This window comes from Lepisma saccharinum, chromosome 25, assembly GCF_977018435.1.
Source record: "Lepisma saccharinum chromosome 25, izLepSacc3.1, whole genome shotgun sequence".
NCBI lineage: Eukaryota > Metazoa > Arthropoda > Insecta > Zygentoma > Lepismatidae > Lepisma > Lepisma saccharinum.
In genome coordinates, this window is record NC_139253.1 from 30210397 (window position 1) to 30231778 (window position 21382).

General features: G+C 39.1%; 1 protein-coding gene across 1 annotated transcript in view; it reads right to left on the minus strand.

Moving 5' to 3' along the window:
• tei (irregular chiasm C-roughest protein teiresias) overlaps positions 1-21382 on the minus strand; it is a 703385-nt gene that overhangs the window by 167569 nt on the left and 514434 nt on the right. The window contains exon 4 of the mRNA XM_083111536.1: positions 13303-13425. Within this exon, the coding sequence (XP_082967662.1) occupies positions 13303-13425 (123 nt within the window). The remainder of the gene's footprint in view (positions 1-13302; positions 13426-21382) is intronic.

The following is a 21382-nucleotide window of genomic DNA, read 5'->3' on the forward strand; positions in this document are numbered from 1 at the left end:
GTTACTGATTCTCTACAAGATCCTTACATCAGTTACAGCACTGATGTCGCCGGTTTTCGATCTCGCCACCGCAGTTGTCAAGTTAGCGTCCCGGTTTGGGCATGGGTGTTCCATGTAGGTGTCCCTTCATCAATTTCATCTTTTCATCACACATATTCATCGTCCAAATTACTCATAAGAGAAATAAAACGACGTAAAATACAAATACGGTATGCGCCAAAATATACAGTACTGAAACTCGCGCATCTCGAACACGTGGTTGCGTATGTTGACGGGACATAGCTCCAGCTGCATGTGTTCGCAGTAGTGAAAAGGAAGTTGTGTTGTGCAGTTGTTGTTGGAAATGGTTCTCTCGACGGAGGAAAAAGTATTCATAGTTGAGCATTATTAGCGCTCATACGTAAGCGGCCGTGAAGGTGGACCGAGCTTGAAAAAGGTGACTGGTCTATATGCAACCCAAATGACATTCGTCCACTCCACATGCCCTAACCCAACCTAACCTTAGGTTTCCTGACAGTATGCAACCCAAAAGGCACGATTGTTATTTGGGTTGCATATAGACCAGTCACTATATTGTAACATGTCTTATACTTTTGTTCATCTTTTCATTTCAGTACTGTATATTTTGGCGCATACTGTACAAGAGGTTGTAATGCATGCACGCAGTATGTACAGTTGTCATAGAAACTGATGATACCACGAAAATCCTCAATTTTCTCCTTTTAGATAAAAACCAAATTACTACAAATACATAGGATAGCATAAGATTGATACTCTCTCCCGGGAATCTATGGTACAGGGCCACACATAACGGTATAGAAGGGGAGAAAGCTAGTAGACGAAGCGAAGCAATACGCGCTACTCCTAACAGCTGTTAGAGGCAACCACTTCCCTTCTCACGCTTTGATTGGTCGAGCCCTCTCGAGTCACTATTTGCGCATAGACTTGTCTTCGTTCGCTTCCTCCAGATATTCCCGGGACATAGTATAGCAGATAGTTTATTAAAAAGCAAGCAAGCATGGAAAATAAATTACATTTGAAATAATTCTTGAAGCTTTCCTGTCAGCGAATGATGAATAGGTTTTTTCGCGATATCAACACGTTAGCTCACGAAAGCTCCGAATATCGTCTGGTTGATATCCCTTGAGAAACCTCTTCAACAAATTGCATTTGGTTAAACACTTGCATATTGTCCGTGTATTCACATTTATAATAGAGGCAGTGGCGTGCCCAAAGGGGGTTGCTGGGTGGTCAAAACTCCCCCTTGGCCCAGTATTCCTAAGAAAAACATGTGCACGCCACTGAATAGAGGAACAAATGGCAATATTGTACTTGTACTGGCGAAACCTATTTAAAACTCAACGGCCTCCCAGATGGCGCAGTGGTAGCGTCGTCGCCTTGTAATCAAGGGGTCCCGGATTCGATACCCGGTGGAGGCACATAGTGGTTCGGATCCCACTTTAAACTGTAGGTCCAGTCCCGATTAGCCTTTCTGTGCATAAAGTGGACTTAAAACACTAAATCAACCAACCAACCATTAAAACTCAACGTTCCGACCATTTCGCACGCGTCTTCTCAAGACATAAAAGAAGAATAAAATGTGATGTCAGCAAAATCAATAACAATTTATTAAGGGATTCATTGTTCTATACCATCTATTGTTGCTGAGCTACCAACTATAGTGTAGGAAAACGGGTTTTCAAAGCTTGTACAGTCACGGACACTTTTGAGTTGCAACAATCTCATTGACTTTCAATGGGAATCGTTACAACACAAAAGTGTCCGTGACTATAATTCATTTTCCGCGTATAGTACACAGGATATAGACATGAAAATGAATATTTTGTGATATTCCTACAGGCAATAACATACTTTCAAGTTTGTTTGTTGCGGGAGTGCTTTCAGAATACATGTACGAATGACGTACATACCTAGGCTTTCAGTTAAGTTTCGCACCAGTGTAATCTAATTTGCTGTAAAACTCTCTTACCGTCCAAGAAGAGAGTGAAATCTGAAGATTTATGGCACATACCCAAGGCGAAGAATTGCAGACTTGACTTAAAAATGGATTAAATATCTCTGTAGCAGAATCGTTTGATTTTTTTGCGAACGATTGCAAATTTATGGCAAAGTAACATATGACGAAGCTGACGTAAAAGTTATCACCATATTATACAGTAAATCTTTCTGGACTTTAACATTTCAATAATTTTTATAACTTTTTTGACTCGGAAGATATATCGTTCCAATTTCACCAGATTTTCTCACAGTCAAAAACTTCCATCTGGCACCCCTCACCAAGACTTCGGAAGTAGGTCGCATAGTGAGAAGGATGCGCAGAATGGCTTTCCCATGGACCACAACGACGTATCCTTTCCTTTCCTCTAATATTCCTGCCAAAGATATGAGAGGAACGGAAATTTCCTGTTGGGAGTCAAATCCCTCTGAAGAGAGCAATGTGAGAAGGTAATTCTAGACTCATCGCCTCTTGGTCTTCCACTAGAAAGGGTCGCTTATTGGATTCTCCTTAACTCTGAGCCCGGATCACTCCGAGTCAAGGGATAAGAAAGGGATTTCCTCTGAAGAGTGAAAGGAGACACTTAGCTCGGGAGGGAAAGAATCAATTGGAGAGTTTCAACTGTTATCCTTGGAGGCAAAAAAAAAAATCCCATAATGTCTTCCACACGTGACGAACCTTAATTATTATAGCTCCTAATATCTACAACTGAAAATACCATGTGAAATTCTCTGTCATTGAAATTCATAAGGAACAAAATTAAGCTGCATTCACTAGGTAACAAGAAATTGTTTATGTTCCTTTCAAAGTGTTTATTGAATGAAATCAACATGCTGAACACGAATATACCATTAGTTTTTCCAAAATGTCGATACTTTTTTATATTTTATGGATTTTTGAAAATGTTGGAATTTTCCGCTTTTCTGGCTATCGTAGTAGTTCAAAGCAATTAGCAGTAGATGGCAGTCAGGTACAGTTTCAAGTTCGTTAATATACTAACACTAGAAGGCCTCAATACATTGAAATATTTAAGAAGCCATGGATATTTATCGATATTTCCTCACAAAATGGCTTCATATTGTTTGTGAATGTACCTGGAGATATGTGGATTTAAATACAGTTGATTTTTGTCTTTTCAATGAAAAATGGCAGTGTCCAGAAGTTGTAAATTGCCAGCATACACGTTTTGTTATGTTTGTGGACATCATATCTGGTCCAAACAAGTAAAACATAACATTGTGTTTGGAACAAAGTTCTGTGATGCTTACCAAGCTTACTTCGGAGTACCTGTTAAGATCAAAGTGTTGCATGGGCTCCTCATGAGTCTTGTGGTAGCTGTCGGTCTACTTTAGAGGGTTGGCCACGTGAAACAAGAAAGAGTATGCCATTTGCAATTCCCCGAATATGAGAGAGCCTACACACCATCACGATAATTGCTACTTTTGTATGGTTGACATTACACATTATAAAAGTAAAAAGAACAGAAAAAAATATTCCATATCCTAGTGTACCATCATCCATTGCTCCAGTACAGCATAGCGAGGACCTGCCAATTCCATCGCCACATAAATGTGCTACTTCTGTAGAGGAAGTAAAAATATCAAGTGACGACAGTGATTTCAGCATTAATGATGAGAGCATTTCAAAGGAACCAGATTTATTTAGTGAACAGCAATTGGATGACCTTATAAGGGATTTACAACTAACCAAATCAAAGGCTGAACTACTGGCATCCCGTCTTAAGGAATATAATTTGCTTGATAAATCATGCAAAATAATAAAATACAGGGGAAGGTATGCTTCTACCAAATGGAAGAAAACCTTTGTTATTGTAGTGATATTAATGGTATCTTTGAGCACATAAAGATTTCTTATGTACCAGACCAGTGGCGTCTATTTATAGATAGCTCAAGTAAAAGTTTCAAAGCTGTCCTTCTGCACAATGGGAACAAGATTCCTTCCACCCCAGTAGCTCATTCTGTTCATCTCAAAGAAACTTATGAAAATGTCAAGTTGCTCTTGGAAAAACTCAATTATGAGTGCTACAAGTGGGACGTTCGTGGTGATTTTAAGATGTTGGGATTTCTTCTGTGGCTTCAAGGTGGCTACACGAAGTATTCGTGCTTCCTCTGTTTATGGGACAGCAGGGCAGATGAACAGCATTACACCAGGAAAGAGTGGCCAAGAAGGAATGAATTGGTTCCAGGCGCACACAATGTAAGAAATGAACCCTTTGTTTCCAGAGAGAAGATTCTTTTACCCCACTCCATATTAAACTTGGACTTGTTAAACAGTTCATCAAAGGTTTGGCTAGTACCTCTGAAGCTTTAAATCTTACGTCAAATGTTTCCCAAGTTATCTGAAGACAAAGTAAAAGGTGGAATTTTTACCGGGCCTCAGATTAGAGTGATGCTACAATTTAAAGAACTTATAGATGTAATGACACTTCATGAATGCAATGTGTGGGAAGCCTTTAGAAAAGTGGAGCAATAGGTTTTGTGATAAGTGATAACTACTAGTATATAGAACTGGTTGAGAAATTGGTACGGAGTGACCATGTGCTTGGGTGCAGAATGTCAGTCAAGATGCACTATTTATTCTCTCATATTGATTTCTTTAGACAACATTTAGGAGATGTAAGCGAGGAACATGGTGAACGCTTCGTTCAGGATATTCAGCTTATGGAAAGAAGGTATCAGGGACATTGGAATTGTGCTATGAAGGGGGACTATCTATGGGGTATAGTGCGAAGAGGGGTGTGAAGCTCATAAAAGGAATAGCCGTTCTCATGTAAATTTTTGGAAAATTACATTGTTCTATTGAACATGTATTTTTGTAATTCAACATTCAATATTATTCAGTATGTTTGTAATTATTTAAACCATTAAAGAGTGTATTGCATTTTAGGTTTATCTGTATGTCTCTACTTGCGTTCAATTAAACACGTTATTTTGCTTATTCTTAAGATAAAATTGTCCTCCTCCGTAGTCGAGCGGGTTAAGGCGTTCACTCGTCTTGAGATCGTTCGCTGCGGGACGGCATAGGTTCGAATCCGGCTCTGGTCGGAATTTATTCGGCCTACGTATAGGGCCGGTGGCAACCCACCATCGTGAGCAAAGTGGGGAGCTCCGAGTGAGTGAGCGTAATCCGGTCGAGACGACCTACTATAACGGCTGGGGATACGTCGGGCCGACTCCCCGACTATTCCAATACTGGTTGAAGATCTCCACGCTTAGAGGTGACGAGAGAAAGTGTGGGAGGGAGTTTGAAGAATCATCCGTGACCTCTGTGAAACGAGTCATCTCAGCACTAACCTGAAATCACTTTAAAACCTAGAAAAAAGTCTTATTCATCATGTCGGAACGCAGGGATTGATTATGTGCTCATAAGGGCATAAGTCTGTCGCCTTTGCCAATCACCAAAATGAATACAATATCTGAGATTCTAAGAGAATATGTTTAACAGCTATGCGCTTTAACAGCTATAGATCTTGAATCTAGTATTGCTTATTAAACAAGAATTGTTAATTTTTAAGGGGGAGACTTTTAGAAAGGAAAGCATTATCAATTCTCTCACACAAACATACACTCGTTTATGTACTAATTAGCTGGCCCAACTGAGTGGGAGATTTTATCTTTTGGTAACAAAATTGTTACTAGTTAGTATTTTTGCTTTTTGCGTACAGCTGGCAACACTTGCACGAGCGGTAAATTGGCGTTCTATAGTAGTGCTCCTGGCTTCTATCATCGCAGAAAATCAAGCCACTCATTGGGCTGAGTCATGTCATCTCAGTATCCGTTTAGGTTCTGTAATTGGATTACGTGAGAATTTTGTACACGCCTTACGCGAAGCGGGTGTGTAATAAAAATGCAAATTTTCCCGCCCATGATGATGTGCGGTAAGCGTTTGACATCGAAATTTAATTACTTTCGGTGGCTATTTTCTTCCCGGCTTCCATACCTTGCAGGCATGCTGGGAACAAAGAGGAAGAAGCGTCGGATTCTGTGATAACCACTAAAAAGGGTTTTTTCTCCCCCTGAACCAACTTTGAAAGCGGCCTGTTTTGAGAGGTCGTCCCTATGACGGAAACCTAATATGCTGGGGAGGTAAACTAGATTTTTTCCAGTTTTAGTTTTCATTTAAGCAACAGGTAAGAAACGAACCGTGGTAGGTTTTGATCCACGCTCCGTATGCAACCCTTTCTTCCATGGTAAAATTTCAGGAACATTACTGCTCGTGCCCGGTTTAAAATTGTGCATCCAATCCAACAACTACCTTCAATTAAAGGTCCGTGAATGTTTTTGACATGTAATTGCCTTGAGGAGAAAACATTCACAAAAGCTTCAACCTAAAGCAAGTTTCTGTAATGAAATTTCAGGCATGACATGCTCTGAAGCGCATTAAAAATATCTTTTTATGTCTCAATACAAAATGGCGCGAAACGGTAATGTATCCGAAATGATAGTGATATTTTTTGTAGTAGGTTTAGAAAACGTGCCGAAAACTAGGGAAAAGACTTTCGCAACAAGGAGGACATAAATAATAATTACTTTTCATATTCTTTATTTTTCAAATATTACTGTTCGGAGGCAGTTACGTGCTGAACTGATATGGCGGGAACTTTTGTGTAACTCATACATACAGGTAGATTCAGTAGACTGAAACCTTGCGGTTTGAAGACGCCAGGTTGAATCAGTAGTAGAATGAAACCTTATGATTTGAAGGAACTAGATTGACAAATTTTTAAATTTTAACCTTGCGGTTTGAAGATGCCAGGTTGAATCACCAGTATATTGAAACCTTACGGTATGAAGAAGTCAGAGTGAATCAGTTGTAGATTGAAACCTTATAGTTTGAAGGAGCCAGATTGATTCAGTATTATATTGAACCTTGTGGTTTGAAGGAAGCAGATTAAATCAGTATTCAATCTAGAATATTATGGTTTGAAGAAGCTAGATTGAATCAGTGAATATTCTTCAAGCCATCGACGTAATCAAATACTAAAAAAAAAACTGAATGTTGGTGTAACTCATACATACAGGTCCTACACATTAATATTCAGCTAGGGTAGAGTCCTAAATACCATATAAATATAATGTTCTCAATTGTCACGAGCCGGAAATAAAATGCTATGTAATCAAAAACGCCAGCAGTCCCCGGGTGACGAGAGGTCGCCGGGAGAGTCTTGATCGAGGGAGCGAAGCGGGAAGTGTGTTGCGAGTGGCCATATATTAAACCCCATTCCCAGATTTTCATCCCCTAAAGGAACTTGCATACCTACCTCCCTCATGCATGAACACGAACCACACGTCCTCATTACAAATTTTTCCAATGATCCAGTTACCATTCCGACATTAACGACGATAGGAAAAGCTGATGCTGTCTTGGAAATAATTGGCCAGCAGGAAACGGGAGACACAAACGGTCCTGCCGAGGCAAGGACGGAACCTATCTGGAACCCACTAAAGGAAAATAACAGCGACGATAGGAAGCCACATCGACATTTTTTGAAGGAAAATTCTGAAGAACTCCAAAAGCGCATTTCTGAATCTCGGAACAACTTCGACAAAACGAAGATCGACATCAACCCCAACGTCTGTGAAGAAGACCGAGATAAACTACTAGAACTGACGCACGAGTTCGCTGATGTCTTTAGTTGGAAAGAGGACGATATAGGAAGTTGCACCCTGTATGAACTGGATATCGATACAGGAGATTCGCCTCCAGTGTACACTCGACCCCACAGGATACCACCCCATACACTTCCAATCATGCAACAAGAAATCAAGAAACTGCTACAACAGGGTGTCGTTTCTCCTATTTTAGCGCCACGCTGGAATTCTCCTATTTTGCTTGTGACGAAACCAAATAACACGTACCGCGTCTGCTTCGACGCTCGTCGGATCAACGCCGTCGCCAAGAAGATAAGTTTTCCGGCACCTCATCTCCTAGACATCGTAGAGAGGGCGGCAGGTTTCAAATATTATTCATCTATGGACATCCTCTCGGCTTATTTTCAGATACGCCTCACACCAAGTAGCCGTGAAAAAGTGAGTTTTCAAGTGCCGCAGATGGGGACTTACGCTTTTAATTATGCCCCACAAGGATTTGTCACGTCGGGAACAGCGTTAGCGATAGCGCTGAATTTAGCCCTCAACGTCGTTGACAACCGCCATTTGTTCTTCTATGCAGATGACCTCCTGGCAGTCTCTGACGACGTACCCACTTCCTTGAAGATATTGCGTCACACTTTTGAAAGACTTAGGCTCGCTGGATTAAAATTGGCTCCTAAAAAGGCAAAATTCCTGTACAATGATATTGTCTATCTTGGACACCATTTATCCGAAAAGGGATGCGCTATTTCACCTAAGATGCTAGAAACTGTTAAGTCGTATCCGACACCAACAAGCAAGAAGACTTTACGCCAATTTTTGGGCCTGGCAAATTTTTCCCGTCGTTACTCTCCACATTTTTCCAAACACGCATCAGTTCTTACACAACTGCTGAAGAAGGAGAGAAAATTTCGATGGACAGAAGCCCAAAAGGAGGCATTCAATGCTTTAAAGCATTCACTAATCACGAGCCCAGTATTAGCCAGATACGATCCCTCTCTTCCTATTCACATATACACGGACAGTAGCAAAATAGCTCTAGGGGCTGTCATTGCTCACGAAGACTCCCAAGGAAATGTTAAGCCGATAGCATATGCAAGCAGGATACTAAATGATAAGGAAAGAGAACAAGATATAAACATGTTAGAACTCTCTGGCATAATTTTTGCTTTAAAAGCATTCCGACACTACATCCTTTTCAAAAGTTTTATATTACACACCGATTCCAAATGTATTCAAAATTTACGACAATCAACTACCCTCAAAGGCCGCCTTTGGCGTTTTTCACAATTTCTGTCCGATTACGATTTCGTCATTCAACATCTGAAGGGAACAGACAACAGTGCCTCGGACGCCATTAGCCGTAACACGAGGATCCAAGATGAAGCTTTTTCTCCTCTCCTGGAAGATGAAATTGTATCTGTTTTGAGAACACGTGAATTTGACCTTGCGAAAGAACAACAAGCAGACCCTTTTCTCAAAAATATTTACCTACATTTAATTGGAAGTAAAGAAGCCGACCCTAAATATGACAGAACCAGCCAGCAATTCCGTCTCCTAGATGATATTATTTACAGAAGGACCCGAAGTTCAGACAAACAGGAAAGGCTACTCACTTGCATCCCACATGCATTACAAGATATATGGTTCGAACAAGTGCACTCTTCTCCACACGCTCTCAATCATTTTGGATACTATAAAACATATGCCTATGCGAAGGACCGTTATTATTTTCCTTCTCAGAAATCCTTCATCTACAAGAAATGCAAAGAATGTGAACAGTGTGCACGACTTAAGCAGTCCCGCCAACCAAAGCACTTTGAACTACAAACAAGGACTTCTCTGACACCTTTCCAAATTATCGCCTTGGATCAATGTGGTCCATATGTCACATCAGGACCAGAGGGACATCGCTACGTGATCACGTGCACTGACGCAGCCACGCGTTACGTAGTAGCCGCACCAACGCATTCTCTCACTGCTGAAGTTCTGGCGGATTTTTTGTACACGAAAATCATATTACCATTTGGCTTTCCAGAAAAAATCATTGTGGACCAACTTCCAGGTCAAACTTCAGATTTATTTAAAGAATTGGCCAACAAATTCCAAATTGAACTAAGCTTTGTCAGCCCAGGATTTCATCAGAGCCTTGGCTTAGTTGAAAAAACGCAACAAACGCTGGAAGGAATGATCAAATTTTATGTCAATGCCAAACACAATAATTGGTCCAATTTCTTACCAACAGCGGTCTCAGCTATCAACAACACGCCGCATTCATCTGCACGGTACTCACCTACCTATTTACTGATGGGTTATCATCCCCGCACCTTGCCGGATGCGATTTTTCAAACCCCGCCGCAGCATGTGAGCAATTATGAACGGCTGGAACATATGAAGCTTTCGCGTCGATTTGCACAAGATAATCTCCTCAAACGCCACAGAACGGACAAGGCACGGCTTGATCCTCACTATTCTCAAGCAGCGTTTAAATCTGGCGATCAAATACTTTTGTGGAACGATCGACGCTTATCAAAGACATCCAAAGCGTTTTCCGGCAAGTACGAAGGCCCCTTCACAGTAATCGAGCGACTTGACAAAAACCATTACAGAATTGAAGGGATCAAGCAAGGAAAACGGTTTGAACAAAAGGCAGCATCGGTCAGGATGAAACTTTACACACCACACACGGTAACTTTCGATCGACCACTTACAGAGGAAGATAATGTGAATGCCTTAAAGTTACGTTCAGGAGTGGATATTCCTCGTACTCTAGAGGGACTTTATCTGGAAGAATTCACAACTAGTGAACTTTATATATCAGAAGTTGACAACACTGCAAGAAACATTGAAACACTGGCAGTATAAAACAGCTACTTCCTAACGAAGACGATCATCATCATCATCATCCTTCATAGTTCCTCGCCGCGACGAAAATTCGAACAGAAATAGTAACAACTTCTCAATTATATATTTTACCACGCTGAATAACGCGTATAAACTATGCTTCTTCTTATAAATTCTGCTATTATTTTTCTGCACCAATAACTCGCAGAAAAAGAAGAAAATTAAATATATCTCGTACACGCGACAACATTCGCCGCAACATTTTTTTTTCTTTCTCATACAAGATTGTGCCGACCCTTTGTCACCGTGACGTCACTTTATGATGTGATTTCACACAGAGTAGGATGGAATTCTGAAGACGATACCGTAGCAACACGACCTTCTGCTTCGCTAGCATTTTGTGTACGTAAACAAAAAGCACGAACGCGATGAATATAGCTACTGCATATGGGAAGAGAGCTCACGTGTTCTCACTGTTGGCGGAGACAATACGCTATGCACCATTCGCTGTAAAATTCTCATTCTGTGACTTTTCAATAATTCATAATTACCTTCAACACGCCAAAATGTCTTATCCACTTTTTCTATTCATATTTCTTCAATTGATATAAATTCTTACATATAAACGGCAATATTACCAATCTAATTAATGTATGACAGCATTTTAACTTCTAAATTTTTATCGTGCAGATGTGTCCCAGCTATCGATGAAGCGAACTGAGAGCGCTGCATCGTTAAAAACCGACCAAACTCTCACACAGAAACACATTTTTTTTTACTGATACGACACACAACTCACACGATTTGGACAGAAATACCAAATCAAGTCCCTACCTCTTCTTGTTACATCTGCCATTTTTATGACACATATTTACATTAACTGTTATTACATATTCTGAAGACTTTTCATTGTGTTTTGCTATAATCGAATGCGTACTGTGTATCTAATCTTATTCTTTACACCCTGATTAAATTTACCAATTGCTCCTGTTCACGCTCAAAATTTTATTTCATAACATACTAAACACTGATAGTGATCATCATTTGCTGTGTCATCACTAATGTACCTTGTCATAGATATAAGATGAAGTCATTTCTCCAGAGTACATCCAGAAGACATCCATAAGTGGCCAGCAGATTTCGCATCGAATTAATATTGTTCCTGAATTTTTCTTGCGAACATATGTTGTCTCCAATCGACTTAATTGTGTATCCTTTTCAACATTAGAGACCTACTAACTTATCATCGGATTAGCGTTACTAGTGATATATTTATTCAAGTGTTTTCACAGTGTCACGTACATGTACGTCGTGCGATGAGATGCCGCTGAGACTACCATAATTGCAAATTTTGGTTCATTCCTCTTCGGAATACATGACAGAAAAGTGTTACACTTCAATTAGTGTATTATTATTTGTTACGTTCTACAGTGCATTACATACTTGCCTACTGCCCTACGACGAATTATGTTATATACGGGGTGCAATCATTTATTCAGGGACTGGTCGTTGTACATATTTAATCATATCTTAATATTTTTTTTGTAAATGAAGAAATGGGCTTGTCCCCTGGCCAACCCCATTTCTTTTCAGGGGGAGGTGGCATGTCACGAGCCGGAAATAAAATGCTATGTAATCAAAAACGCCAGCAGTCCCCGGGTGACGAGAGGTCGCCGGGAGAGTCTTGATCGAGGGAGCGAAGCGGGAAGTGTGTTGCGAGTGACAGTGTTAAGTCGGTCCATTTAAAAGGTTTGGGCGAACCCACTGAGGACACCTTCAATGGACCGATGGAGCGCCACGTCGTGACTCAGCCGAGGAACCGCGAAGGAAATCAGGTACAGTGGTGACATTTTGGATTTTTATCATTGTCAGTGTTTAGATATCTTGCTGGCTCGTGCGTGATCTCCCCCCCCCCCACACTTGTGCAATTCTATTAAATATTGGTAAGGAGCAATGAATGTAATTTATTCCATTCTTCATACACACATCCTCTTGCAGCCAAGCAGTTTAAGCCGGCGAACGGCCTAAACGTAACACAATGGTCTCTATCTTATGTCATCGTATAATATTCACACATTATCGTAGTTTCTCTATTGCTCGTTAAGAAAATTTCGACACATTTCTCTCATTTAGTGTTTATTCATGTGTGTAATGAACATTTATAGGAAACTCGAAAATTCAAAATGCCTACAAAAGTTAGAGACGAAGCAATAACCAAATGAAGAATCAGATTGATTCCAGAGTTTCATTTATATTCAGTGCTACATTCACTAACTCCAAAGTAAATATTTGTACCATTTTGTAAAGATATCAGACCCTCAAATAATTTATAAAGTATATTTAACTTTTTAAGTTTGATACAAAGTTAATATAATAATCAAGAATTAACGATATAAAAAAAGGTAGAAAAACACGAAAGGAGTAAGCAAATGAAGAAATAGAAAACACAAACATATGTAAACAAAACAACGAAAAGTAAATATAAGTGATGGGAAAGAAAGGAAAAGGGTATGTAAAACCAATAGAGGAAATGAGAAGTAAATAAAGAAAACAAAAGCAAGAGTAAACACAGAAAAGGAGAACAATGAAGGGTAGGGAACGAAAAGATAAAAGTACAGAGAAGAAAAGATAAAAAAAAGGAAAAATACATTGAAATAGAAGGGAATAAAAAGGAAAGAGGGTAAATGGAAGGAGGTAATCAATACTTTTAAAGATAATTACACAATACCCACTCACTTCTTAATGCTGTTTGCATCAACTGTCACAATACATATCATATTAAAACATTATATGACAATGCCAACACAAATACAAACTTCATTTATTTACCTTTAAGCCAAACTGGGTTAGAAGGCGGATTGGAGTCAACGTCACATTTTAAGGAAACGGGAATACCCTCTCTCAGTGGAAAACCAAATCCTGGCTCTCTGCTGATCCCGAACGAAGGGCTGTCTGAAACAGAGACCAAGAGGTACTAAGGGTTTGCCTTCTGGATATATGAGTAAAGAGCATTCAACATTAACACAATACTAAAATTCAGGACAACAAATGACAAAAAAATATTAACAGTACTCTACGATTTCGTTTCTTTGCTTCATTGCATAAAAGATTATGTTCCTGAAACTTTGAAATACAATACATATAAAGATTTATTATCCTTTGTAAAGTATTTTTATATATGAATATGTGTTTCTGCCACACACTTCAACTGCTTAAGAAGAAGGGAAGATTGTTTATTTGTTTTCTACTAGTATTTGAAACAATTTTTTTTGCTTAAATTAAAGAAAATATCGTATACTTCTCTGCACGTTAGTGACAATGGTTCTTTATTAATAATGTGAACTAGCTGATTGCCCGGCGTTGTCCGGGTATTTATTTATCCCAATCTTCTATTAGACAGGAAAATAACGAATTCTAACTATAGCGTAAAATGTAACTAATTTTATTTACAGGTATTTAAAAGTATAAGTACAGTATACAAATTATAAAGTAAAAGCATTCACAAATTCACTATAATGTTAATTTAACTCAAAACTTGATTAGAAACAACTTTTTTAGTTTCACCTCCAGGAGCAAGAATAAATAAATTGAACGGCATTGGGAGTGTCACTATTCATCTTAGCGACCCCGAGAACTATGGATTACACACTAATATCTGTCATTTTTTATTATTTTTACATGTCACCCCCTTCACACCCCGAGCCGTAAAGGTGCCAAGGGTGTCTTATCCGCGCAGTATTTCTTTCCAGATTGTAAGTCATATGTGTACCAAGTTTGGTTGAAATTCCTCCAGGCGTTCGAGAGATATCCCGGAACAAACATACTCGTATATACACACATACATCCATTTTTATCAGGGCTATTATCTTCCCGATTTCAAAGTTTAATAGCTCACGTTTATTTATTCACAATGACATGCAACTTATGTTAAATGAAAGAATAACTTAAAACGTTTTAGTGTCTGGCAAAGCTGATGTTTAGTTACGCATTACGCCGCTAGGGCGTTAGTAAATCAAGATGGCTGGAAACGAAGACAGGAGAGCATTTTGTGTCCTGGAATTTCATGTACGTCAGTTATTTGTGTCCAACGAAGTTTTAGGACGAAGTTCGGGTTAGATAAACCCAGCGGGCACTCAATTCGGAAGTGGTACAGACAATTTAAAGAAAGTGGGTGTATCTGCAAGAGGAAATCAACAGACCGGCCAGGAGTCAGTGATGAAACAGTTGATCGTATGCGTGCTACTTTCGTCAGAAGCACCAAAAAATCAACGGTTCGTGAAAGCAGAGAATTGAACTTGAAGCAGACAACAGTGTGGAAGATTCTGCGAAAATGTTTGAAATTTCAACGTTACCGATTGAAATTGTTGCAGGCGCTTAAACCTACAGACAAGGATAAGAGACTTGAGTTCTGCGTTGCTATGCAAAACCTTATGGAAAGAAATGGTTTCATTGAGTCGGTTGTGTTCAGCGATGAAGCTACCTTCCACCTTTCGGGGAAAGTAAACAAACAAAATGTGAGGATCTGGGCTTTGTAAAATCCCCATGTTTACGAAGAACAAGTCCGTGATTGACCCAAGGTGAACGTGTTTTGTGCAGTTAACTGTAACAAGGTGTATGGCCCTATGTTCTTCGAGGAGGACACTGTAAATGGACTTTCCTACCTTCACATGTTGCAGGCATGGCTTTTCCCGCAGCTGGAAGAGGACATGTTTTCCAGCAGGACGGGGCACCCCCACATCGGCACCGGGATGTCAGGAGGGAACTCAACAGAAAGTTACGAAATCAATGGATAGGACGAGCTAGTCGTGAAGATCAGGTTATGCTTCCTTAGCCCCCCCCCCCCCCTGTTCGCCAGATACCACCCCATGCGACTTTTGTTTTGTGGGGTTATGTTAAAAACCAAGTATATGAGCCACCCCTACCTAACAACTTACCTGAACTTCGAGTACGCATCCAAGAAGCAGTTGCGTCCATTGACTCTGAGATGTTGGGAAGAGTGTGGCAACAATTTGACTATCGGCTTGATGTGTGCCGAATTACAAAAGACACTCACATTGAGCATCTTTGAAGTGGAACATAGCACGTATGTATGTATAAAACTTTTTTAGTTTTTCTTTCATTTAACATAAGTTGCATGTCTTTGTTAATAAATAAACGTGAGTTATTAAACTTTGAAATCGGGAATATCATATGCAATAGCCCTTTATATAGTAGATTGATAGAAGAAGAAGAAGATAGATAGATATATAGATGGTCTAGTGCTTTAATGCGCTAACCAACAACTATTGTGCCCTATTACCACATTTGTAGTAAATTTGAGGTCTGTTACAACGGTTCTCAAAGTTTTTTTTCATTGTACCCATTAGTCGTAACTAAACGTCTATTGTAGCCCCACAATAGGTTTTCTCCGAAAAGTGGGTTTTGGGGATTTTTTTCTGCCCGATTGGTGGGGCTTTTCTGATATGTTGGAGGCGTGCATCTGCAAAAATGGCATTCGGGCTGTATGTGGAAATATGTTAAACAAACAAACATTAAAATCCTGCGTTTATTATTTTATTGGGTTTTCCTACATTTATAAAAATGTGAAACACATGTATGCTAAGAAGTATACAAAAACTTTAATTTTCATGTTTTTTTTTCGAGTTATTGAAGAATTGTAAACAATAAAAAAGAGTTTGTAAACAAAGCGCAATTTTGGAGTTTTTATTAAATCCTGCATGTCTGGTTGTGCACTTCAAACTTTCAAGCAGACATTCGGCTAGAAATTTAGTCTATTACGGTACTTGTTTTTGCAGGTACACCACGGAGGAAATAAAAACACTCTCACATAAGTATGTGGTGGATAAAGGGATCGAAAGCTTTTCTGCATCATATTTATAAACTTCACCGGAAATATACCCAGTTGTACTCTTCACGTTTTTAAACTTTAACAAGTGTCTGTGTTGAAGAATGAAATGAGTAGAGATTTCGAATGAGTATTTTATTTCAAAACATGTGAAACAAAGATAAGAGTGTCAGTGACAAAATCAGCCATATTATCAAGTTGAGTGTTAAAGCTATGAAATCTGAAATGATGAAGTCTGCTCAACACGCCTGCAGCAAAAATATTGTCGTGTGGGTATTCTTGACATCCCTCATCCAAGCTGATCGCGTACCCCCTTCAAGTCGTTCGCGCACCCCTGGGGGTACGCGTAACACAGTTTGAGAACCACTTGTCTAGTACAAGCACTAGAAAATGGATAATGTCCAATTAACTTTGTACAAAAACTGACTTTAAGTGTTATTCATTTTCGAATGTCCCAGACAATGTTCACAGCCCGTTTACTTTCGCAGTACTAAGGAGCGGAGTTAAAAGTTGGATTTAACTGGCGGAAACTGAATTAGCCTGTTTTGTCAAGCGTGAGAGCAAGGTTGCCAGATGTATCTTATTTTGTACAACACTAGTATTATTTTAATGTCAGAAGTTAGAACACGTGACTGTTGTCATTTAATATAACACTCAACATGTTATTGTAATGGTAACAAAATAGATAAGAAGAAGGATATCTTATTATCACCGTCATTGGCAAAGTTTTTTATGGTTTTGTTGTTAACGTGAATACCAGCAACAATTATGGCGACCTATATCCAGGATTCGTAAATATAAAGTTATTTTCTTTGTTCTACGTTAGCAACAGACTTACATTATCAGAGAACGATTTTTTATGTAAATATCTTCATATGATGCTAAAGTCAATGCTATTTTTATTATCTTTGCCAATCGTGGTATGTGAGCTCGAAAAATGCTCATTTTATTTTCCATATTTTTACATATATATTAGCTTTTAGCTAACTACGTAACTCTCTATCCTTCTTAAACCCGAAGATTCATGGCTGCAGCAACACAGGCCTTCTATCTGTCCCGATCCTGAGCAAGATCTATATACTCCATCCCTACCGATTTCCTTTAGGTCTATCTCAACGTTGTCCCTCCATCTTCGTCTTGGTCTTCCTACTGGTCTCTTACCATCAGGTTTCCCAACAAGAATCCTGTAAACTCTTCTTTCCTCTCCCATTTGTGCCACATGGCCTGCCCACCTAAGTCTTCTTGACTTAATCATTCTAATAATATCTGGACATGAATACAAATTATGCAGTTCTAAATTATTTAACCTTCTCCACTCACCTGTCTCCTAATCCCTTTTATGTCCAAATATTTTCATAAGGATCTTATTTCCAAATAATCTCAATTTATGTTCCTCTTTCAAAGTAAGTGACCAAGTTTCGCATCTATATAATAGTACAGGCAATATTACTGTTTTGCAATTAGCATTAGCTTTTAGCACATACGTATTTGAATTATTTTTACATAATATATCCATGTTTTCGAACATCTTGCAGCATATATTTCATATTCATTTTCACTTCGTGTGTTCAATACCAAAAAGGTTTTCCGTTTATCCGTGTTCTGTTCGTTTTGTACTCTGTTTATTTTGAATCTTGAGAATAGACAGTGCATCTGTTATTCTAACATTCTTGTCAGCAATAGAGAATGCACGATAAAGGTTTCGCAGTAAAATCCATTGTTTACTCTCTTTACTTCATGCTATGTTGAACTCAATTCCAGTCCATAAATTTGTCTTTGGTGGCATCTTCAGAAGATTTACGTTCCAGCGCCTAAAATAAAGTTTGGTAATTCATTGTTTTGGTAACAAAAATAAAATGCACTTTGAATTTCAATTTTGCATTTCAATTAATGTCATATAAGGCAAATTTTCATTTTTCAATAATATCAACCTCCCTTCCACGTAGTACACCCTGGACTGCATTTTGCAGACTAACGAGGTTGTGGCGTCTGGACTCACAGCCAGTATGTGGGGCTTGTGTTGTGATTGATTGTCCTTTCATCCGTCTTATATTATCACCCTTTATCCTCACTTTCGCGATTAGCCAAAATTTGCAGAAAAGCGAAGTAAAATGAACCAAATCAATCAATCACAATTGTAAGTCCATATTTAGGCTAGTTCCAAATTAAAATAACTATATATATATATATATATATATATATATATATATATATATATATATACATATCCAACAATTTTTAGTATGTACCTATATCTGTTCCCTGCTAAGTGAAAGGACAAGTATAGAGAATAGCGTGGGTCGACAATTCCAAAGCACTGATAACCACACCAGGGAAATGATGAAGACCTAGTCCTTCAGATTCAGCTGACGACATCTACTTACATTGCATGCCACGTTTATTGCGGTGCAACGCCAAAGGGGGTTCAACGCATTTTCACAGTTCACGCACGGATAACCAGAAGGTATTGATCTGGGCTTGAAAGTAGTTCTGCACAGTCCAGTGAAACAAGAGGCGCTCTTTTTTTACCCTCCCTTGCCTTCTTGCTCCGCTTGACTATCGGGGGATGGAAGCAAAGAGGAAAGAAAACTTCACTCCGTGAGCAGTAATCATTTCTTTGTTGAAAATTCAAATGTATTCTCATCTTATCCTTCTTCCTTCCTTTTACCACGATGAGGGGAAAAAAAGGTCTGAAAGAGATGGGTAAAATTCTTGAATCGTTTACTCCTTCGAGTGAGAAGAAGAGAGAAGAAGAGGAGAGAACATGATATTCTTCTCTTTCCCGCTTGAAGAATCTTCCTCTTCCTTCCGCTGCCTCGAATTGCTCATTTCTCCCTTATCGTTTTAAAATCACTTTTCCCTTCCTGGTGTCTTTGCGTCACACTTTGTCAACCCTCCTGTCTCAATTTTATGATAATCCACTTTGCTTGAGAATTTTAATGTTACCCTTCAGCGAGCAAGTGACTAAGTCATTACGATGGGGACTGATTCGGTTTTGCTAAGGGATGAACTGTCTGTATTAGCTGGGGAGTGTGAATTATAATAGGGAGGAAATTATAAGACGCGTTACTGAAATTCTAACCTTCACACCTCTCCTTCTCGACTAATTCGGTTTTATGAATTGAATATCAAGGATCACAATGCAAGCTCAAACTGTATTGTCTCTAGTTCAGACAGGATATACGAGAATCAATTTATAAAAAAAGTGATTACCCAATAATATGTCCAATATTCGTCACTAGTAGCTACAATTAAAGCAGATTCAAACCATGGCTTTATTCCAGCCTCTACACGTGACATGTCGTAGTTCCACAAACGGACGTGTGGTGGCAGCGCTGTGCTGACTATTCGTATTGAGTAGTGCACTCTAAAACAATATTCTTACAAATTGCGTTCATGAAAACAAGTTGCACGTGAAAGAAATGCTGTTAAGTGTCACGGAGAACATGTGCAAGCTTGTAGTGATGAGGCACTTCAATATCCAACAGTGGTTCACCAGATTGATTCGCCAAGACCGCGAAAGTTCCAACAAGCACCCAGCAAGCAAAATTAAAGTAATGCTTCTTGTTGCCTACGACTACAAAGTTCTTTGTCGCGCAGTACCGAAGGGAGTTACAGTGAAGAGTGAGTATTACAGTAAGTTTCTGAAGAATCATTTTCGTCCAACTATTTGTTGGAAATGACAAAGGCTTCTGGTGAGACATCCGATTTTGCTGCACCAAAACTCAATGTGCCATGTTGCAAATTCAGTGAGGGAACTGCTTGAGCGGTGGGATTGGGAATTGCTAAAGTATCCCTCTATAGTCTGGACACGAGTTCTGGCGATTATGTTTTGTTTCGAAAGCTACAAGATCCTGTACGAGAATGTCGCTTCAAGGCCATTGCAGACCTTAGGGCGGTCTCTCAGTGACATACAGAAAAACGATTTCGCTCACGTGACGTGAGAAAATGGCTAGAAATTGGGCAACATGTGCTATACTCAGCCGGAGACTATTACGAAGCAATGCAGTAACCTCGTCCTCCACAATTATATAAGTAGGCAGTTATGAGCATGTAATTGCTTATTTTTAAAATGATCCTCGAATATCATCTACTTCACCATTCAGTGGTTGATGTGTATCTTTACACCATAATTTTCTGATGCGACAGCTTTTCCTAGATCAAAACTTTACTATAAATATATGTATCTACTTGTGAAATAAGGAAGATAATATCCACAAGGGGTTTTCTGATTAAAATAATTTAAAGAGAAGAAACCGAGTTGGGGATGATACACGGGTTTTCCCACAAGCATTATTGTCTACGTTCGTAGGTGCCATCAGTGGTATTTTCTAATATCCAGCCATAAACTTCAAGTGATATTGATCGTTAAGTAGAGACTGTTTGATTATGTTGGATTCTGAAGCATATTCTCCTATTATAATTAATTATGAAAGTGTCATCCACATTAATGGGACTGACTAGTGCCAAAAAATCACACACGTTACTCCAATCCCTTGCAAAAACTTTACTTTGAAAGACTACGGAATTCCACTTCGCTTCAAAAAGGTAAACTGGAAAAACAAGCAGTCAGAATTTCATTTCATGAATGAGCTCTTCGTTTATAGATTGATGTTATCTGTATTCGTGAAATGAAATTCTGACATCTTATGTTTCAAGTCTATGATTAATAGACATCATAAGATCCTAATCTTTCAACTATAAACCCTTGACTCTAAGAATGAATGGGATGCAAGGTGTGACAATCTCCGAAGACACTTAGTCAGTATTTCTTCCGCGAGGTACAGCTTGGGCTGAGTTTTATTATGCTAACGAGGCTCTGCCGCCTGGATTCACACCTCTGTGGGGGTTGTGCTTGTGATTGTCCCTTCGTCCATCTCATCGTCGCAATGAGCCAAAAGTGCCAGAAAAGTGACGTAAAATAATCTAAATCATTATCTAAGAACCAAAAAAGAACAAACTTGATCAAATAAATTGAACATAATATCATACTTTAGCACACCCGAAGCGCATTTCATCTATGTCGCTTACATGAAACCTCGATGAGTGACCAAATGCAATATA